The sequence below is a fragment of the Lactuca virosa genome, chromosome 2, assembly GCF_052849685.1.
Source record: "Lactuca virosa cultivar CGN04683 chromosome 2, Lactuca_virosa_CGN04683_v6, whole genome shotgun sequence".
Taxonomy (NCBI): Eukaryota; Viridiplantae; Streptophyta; class Magnoliopsida; order Asterales; family Asteraceae; genus Lactuca; species Lactuca virosa.
This window is the reverse complement of record NC_136427.1, coordinates 304,445,556-304,452,021: the sequence shown is the minus strand read 5'-3', so window position 1 is coordinate 304,452,021 and position 6,466 is coordinate 304,445,556. Positions and strand designations below refer to the sequence as shown.

The 6,466-nt window shown below is 38.0% G+C and overlaps 1 protein-coding gene across 2 annotated transcripts; it reads left to right on the top strand.

Moving 5' to 3' along the window:
* Positions 1-962: 962 nt before the first annotated feature.
* LOC145161590 (ethylene-responsive transcription factor ERF023-like) lies at positions 963-5,888 on the top strand. 2 transcript variants are annotated; one of them, XM_079081147.1, is made up of 2 exons: positions 963-1,350; positions 5,744-5,888. In XM_079081147.1, exons 1-2 carry the CDS (start codon positions 1,095-1,097, stop codon positions 5,821-5,823), a joined length of 336 nt encoding a protein of 111 aa, XP_078937273.1. In that variant the 5' UTR covers positions 963-1,094; the 3' UTR covers positions 5,824-5,888. The 2 variants fall into 2 exon arrangements, with proteins under 2 accessions (XP_078937273.1, XP_078937272.1); XM_079081146.1 differs by lacking the exon at positions 5,744-5,888 and adding an exon at positions 1,441-1,682 and having other exon boundaries at positions 969-1,350.
* The last annotated feature ends 578 nt before the right edge of the window (positions 5,889-6,466 follow it).

Genomic DNA, 6,466 nt, shown 5'->3' with positions numbered 1-6,466 from the left:
TTATGTTATATATTTCATAATCAACCTCTTCTTCTAATATATTTAACCAGTCAGTTTTCAAAAGTTACATAATTAACCCTTGAACTTTTTATAAAATTCCATATGTTCCTTTTTAATTAATTAATTTACTTTTAAGTTTTCGGTAACGACAATTCACCGTCTTAAGTTTGTTTTCCTTATATATTAAAAAATTGTATTAGGGCCCCATTTTTCTTCTTAGCACAGGGCCCTTAAAATCTCCGAGTCGGCCAGGAATCTCACCATAGTCGTAAATGATTTACATATCGTCTTGTGATTATTAGAAGCAAATCAGTAATCATTCCTAAACCCTCCTATTTTGACATCTCTAAATTCTTGAATATCCTCATTCCATCTTTTATAATTTGCATCAAATTTCGATTTACAAATTTTAACAAAAAGTTTCATTCGTACTTGATAAGCAATTCGTTCCTTCTTTCACATTACAAACAATATCCCTCTTCTAGTTTTCTAAATCCACCTTAATAGTTGGCTTTTTTTACCTCTTCTCCATGATACTATTCTATTCTTCCAACTCATGACTCTCAATTTCCTTTTAATAAACTTGTGACCGACAACAAGAGTAGTCATCAAATTCTCTGCTGCCCTACATGCAGTGGATAGCTTTATAACTTTATTTTCCTGATTCTGTTTATGTCTTCAGCTTCACGTCTCTTCTTGTCCAAAATCATGCTCTAGCTCTATCGAATTAATATCGACCACTTAATATAGTCAGTGGCTTGACAGTTGAATAGAAAAACACGTTGGAGATGGCCTTAGAATAACACATTGGCTTCAGTTACATTGTACGGTTGGTAGGTGTTGGTCTTTTCGCCCTACATTTAAGATCCTACTTTTATGAATTAAGGGAGTTGTATGCGTACCTTTTCTTTTTATTTTTTTAATTGTGGATAGTCAAATCATTGTATTTATTTTCTTATTCCGGAAAGTTGTCATTTCTAAAAAAAGTGGCATCCGCGAAACACACACGGCGTCATACTCAATCATGGAGTTATGAAGCACCGACAGAAACTATTCGTCTATAACTACCCACAAACCCAACTTAATTAGATTGCATGGCTAATCGTCGTCGTCATCACAGCTCCTCCGCTTTTCAGCTACCGGTACCCCAAGATGACGAAAACCCACCACCTACCCCTGGCGGCAGTTCCTCCAGCCGCGACCCTGATTACTATGGAATCCGATGCAGAGCTGGGAAATGGGTTTCTGAAATCCGTGAACCAAACAAATCAAGTCGTATATGGCTAGGCACATATCCAACACCGGAGATGGCGGCGGCGGCTTATGATGTGGCGGCACTGGCACTCAAAGGTGAGTATGCAATCTTAAACTTTTCGGACTCTACTCTCTCTACTACGTTTCCTGAGTTCCCCACAGCTGATGACATCCGTGCGGCAGCAGCAAGGGCGGCTGCAGCTCGAGCACCTACTAAAGAAAGTGGTGGTGGCAGCTCCACTGAGATCGGAGCAACCCTTTCTTAATTAGTTCTTACTTCTTAAGAACCATATATCAATAGAAGACGTAATGTCTTTTCCATTCACGTTTCTGCCTATTAATTTTCACTCTAGCATTTTGTCTATCATTATGTGAATAAAGTGAAAAATATTTATGTACGTTGTTGATTTTATCTGGTTTTTGTACAAGTACCTCTAAACTTTCCTGTTGCTCTAATTATTTCTAAATAAGGAAGCAACCAATCTTAATTGTAAAAAATTTCAACCAAATAAATAGAAATATAATTATTATCTTAAGAAATATGTTATCATGTAAAATCGTTATAGTGATGGTTCTAGTGCTAGCTGTTTACATTAATTAAGTTTTTGCCCTCTTTATGTTTTGGTGCTGCTCAAATTCGATGCCTACATTAACCTATTTCAAGAGCTTGGTTCTCGTACTTTTTTACTTTATTTACGTTTTTGCCCTCCTTATCTTGGGCTGCTCAAATTCGATGACTTCATTACTTTTTCTCAAGTGTCTGGTATTGCCCTGTGATCACATTGTTTTGGTCTTAGTTGTCTTTTTGTGGTGGCGTTCCTTTTGTTTGGTGTTCCTTCTCTTTTTAGCCTTTCTTAGTTCGGAGGCTTTTTGTTATGTACTTTGGATTTTGTACGCTAGCTTTTTTATATAAAAAAAATAATAATTAAGAGACATAAATACTGTTTCAATTTGACCTTTTTAATACATTTTTACGTTACTTTTTTGAAAAAACGTGATAAATGCAAAATAAATGTAGTTATACTACTATGCAAAAAGGTTGATTTGGGCCGTGTAGCATTAAAGATCTACTATACGTGTGTCTATGATATTATTGCATATTAGTATTTTATATTATTAAAGGGTATTTACAAAAATGACCTCTAGTCTAGAAATAAACTCATAATCCGAAATGTTTACAAAGTAACCACAAATTCGTAACACTCAATTTCGGACTTTTAATTTTATATCAGATTATGGACGTGTTTGACATAGAGCGTTTAGGTACCTTCTAGCTTCTAATGATTGATAAAACGCTTCGTTATGAAGAAAGAAAGCTCTATTTGACACTATAAGTTTTTTACGTTTAGTTTACACAAAAGACTCCAAATCTAAAAGTTATTTCATGTAGTTTTTAACAAAATGTTATCAACTACTTAGCTATCAACTACTTAGGGCCGGTCCTGAGGATTTAAATATCCTTAAATTCGTTGGACGAGCCGAAAAAAATGTCATTATCGTTATTATAAGTTTTTATTTTAAAATAAAAATATATACATATATAATATAATAAAAAAATTGGGCTTCAAAATTTTTTTTGGGTCATGTGAAGCTACTCAGTTTGTCCCTTACTCGACCCCTCCCCCTCCCCCCCCCCCCCTACCTGCTACACCTTACGAACTAGGTAGTTATATATATATATATATATATATATATATATATATATATATATAGTGTATTTTGCATAACCGAGTATTTGGGCAGAGTAACCACTAGGTAATAAGCTTATCCAAAGGGTGGCTATAATATCAACTAAAGTATTAGCGTTTTCTGGCAACTAACCAACGTAATAACTATATATGATCTTATCTACCAATGTGAATCAGTATAATAACTAGGCATAATATTAGCTAAAATATTTAGGCAGAGTATCTACCAGGCATAATATCATCCTAATTTTATGAGCATAATTATCTAACTATAATTAGTTATAACTATGTAATAGTTGCATTTTAACATGTATTCCCCTCCCCCTACCCCTACCCCTACCCCCTACCCCCGAAAAATGTTTGAAAAATAGGGTGGTGAACTCACTTGTGATTCATGAAACCATTGATGTAAGGTAGAATTTGGGAGTCCGGAACTCGAGAGGCGTTTCGGGAGTCAGTGGCATGGAAATTGAGAGAGTGTGGTGTGTGTTGAGGTGTGAGAAAGGATCAGTTTGAGCTTGCTATTTATTAGGGATTTTTGTGATACATGTCGCACAGTGCACGTGAACCACCCAGTGCTGAGACGTGTCCTCTTCTTATGGTGCCACATCATCCGTATCCTGGAGAATCGGGGTGTCAGAATGCACGTCGTGCGCTGTGCGCGGGTGCATGCGAGATCTTTTTATAAACTTCAAAAATTTGTAACTCTCGCATACGAACTCAATTTTCAACGATTATTATATATATCCATGTAGGCCTCGACGTTTACTACGACTTTCCTTTTGGTCATTTTGGAAACTTTTGACTTTCATTTTTAGCATGTATTTTATAATCTTTTATGATTTCATAAAAATCATAAGTCTTTCACATGTTTTCCATTTTAGGAGTTCTTTGTCTCTTAAATCCTACTTTGAGTAGTACTATGTTTCGTCATTTGGTGACTTTTAAAAAAGATCAGCCGTTCTCCTCGTAGTTTTTGACATTGTAATATCTCATGCACGATAGACTTTCATTTACAAATAATGTAACGCCCTGATTCTCAGGTATTAATATTATGGCTTTAATTTTCAAGTTTCAAGGCCTACTCGACGAGTTGGATGCCCTGGCTCGTCGAGTAGCAGAGGGTTTGGGGCCACGTGTTTAAGTGACCAACTCGCCGAGTCGGAAGAGTGACTTGACGAGTTGGAGCCGGAGGGTGAAACCCTAATTTTCGGGGTTTTGCACCCTATTTAAGGAATCATTAGCCTCCCTTAGTCCCTTACAGCCTCTAGAGAGTCCAGCAAACCCTATTTCGTGTAAGAACTTCATGTGAGTGTGTTTTTGAGCTTTAGAAGGTGGAACTTGTGAAGGGAGCTTGAAGGTCAAGTAGCTAGCAGCAAGGGACTCGTGTAGATCTACAAAATCTATCTCAGTTAGCTTCAATTGAGGTATCAATTCATGATCTTGGCCTCATTTCTTTCTAGATCTCTGTGGATGAAGTTTAGGGCTTTTTGGCTTGGTTATGAAGCTATTGTTGAGTATGAGTTGGATCTGAAATTGCAACTTCAGATCTGAACCCTCCTTGGGATCTAGGTTCATAAAGTTTCTAGCCTTGTCATGTATGAAACCTTCCATTTGAGTTAGAACCCATTTCAAGTTTGGATTTGGCATTATGAGTCACTAGAGCCTTGCATGCACGTAAAGTTTACAACTTTACATGATAGGCATGCCTTGGGAAGTTGGATCTGCAGTATGGAGCCTTAGCATGGCTTAAAAAGCATCTGTATGGATGAAGGACCAAAGGGACTCGGCGAGTCAGTAGAGTGACTCGGTGAGTCCGATGAAGATTGCCTTGGGCTCGGCGTGTCAGACAAGTGACTCGGCGAGTTGGCAAGTTATGCAAGGAACTCGGCGAGTAACTGAGGGTACTCGACGAGTTGAGGTCAACATGGACTGTTAACCTTGGCAGTTGACTTTGACCTTGACCAAGGGTTGACTAGTTGACTTCTGAGGGTATTTTGGTAAATTGGATATTTATAGCAAAGGACATTGGTGAATATAGGTGTGGGAGTTGGAGTTACATTTGGAGGAGTTTGACACTATCTTCCAAGCTACTTGCGAGGTGAATTATCCTCACTGTACTCAAGGTTTAAGGCACCAAGGCCGACCCTTGGTTTTGTTATTGGGATTATTACTATTGTGACATGTTAGTTCGGTATCCTGGTAGATAGGATGGTTATATGATAGTATGATCTGTTAGATCGGTATCCTGGTAGATCGGATGTGGTTATGCTTAGTGACCTATAGTTGGTCTGACTGTCTGCATGCTAGTTGTTATGCCAGTTTGGTAGATCTGTAGGACTACCTGTAGTATCATGTGATTATCTGCATGTGCATTATTTGTGTTATATGTCGACATATTATGTGGGATGGGTTGAGGAGAAACTGCTCCGTGCGGTAACCAACAAACTCGGGAACATTCCAGATACGAGCTGAGGGAGACTCGTAGTGTGGGCTTGGTGGCAATCCAGATGTGAGCTGTGGGCCCGAAAGGCAATCCAGACTCACACTGTGGGACCAGGGGTAATCCAGTCTATAAAGCTGTGGACCCAATACATGTTGTTATTTGTATATTGTTATGTGAAGTGTATCGGTATGTTGGCATTCCAACCCAATGGTTGAGGGCCTGGGGTATTCCATCCTGATGGATGATTGGATCCATAGCATGCTGGTTGTTATTGTATGCGTATTGTTGTGTGTATGGGTATTTTGGGGGTAACTCACTAAGCTTTCGGGCTTACAGTTTCAGTTTATTGTTTCAGGTTCAGCGGATGGCCGCGGGAAGGCGAAGGCGTTACCGTACACTTCCCCGTTTGGTGATTATGATTTCTGGGAACTCTGATGTTTAAACTATTTTGAAAACAAATTGTAATAACTAAGTAGTTTTTTAAATGATTTAAAAGTTTTAAATTGGCTCAAATTTTATGGGTGTTACAAATAAAGTCATATCCCTTTCATACTGAATCAGATTTTTATGAGGCTTATATTTCTGGGATCGCGGTAATAGGTATATTCTAAAAATATAAACCAACTTTCAAGTGGACATACTTTTTCGTGCATAATTTTTGAGTCTTAAATGTTGACGAGATTTAGATTTTGAGTATATTAGGGGATTACAAGACCACCCTTTTATGTTTCTGTGTTTCATTGTTAAGTACCAACGACAGTTATGGCTGTATTTTACAGGTTTTCACATGAACCATCCAAACACTTCATCTTGGTCCTTTGTCTTTAGAAAGTACACTGAGGTCTTCCTTGAGTAATCATCGATAAAATTCACAAAGTATTGACATCAACCATGAGATTTCACAAGAGAAGGACCCTATAGATCTAAGTGAACACACTCTAGGATCTCCTTGCTTGAGTGTTGAACTGAACGGAACTTCACCCTGCGTTGTATCTCTTGAACACAAGCTTAACCAGGTTTAGCATTTCGAGTTGCATCTCCACCAAACAACCCCTTCTCGCTCACTTTCCCCAACTTA

Excerpts from the sequence above, each read along its gene's own strand:
- LOC145161590 (XM_079081147.1), top strand. The coding sequence starts at position 1,095 with ATGGCTAATCGTCGTCGTCATCACAGCTCCTCCGCTTTTCAGCTACCG. Across the intron at positions 1,351-5,743 it reads GGCGGCACTGGCACTCAAAG|GTTCAGCGGATGGCCGCGGG; the intron begins GTGAGTATGCAA and ends TTATTGTTTCAG.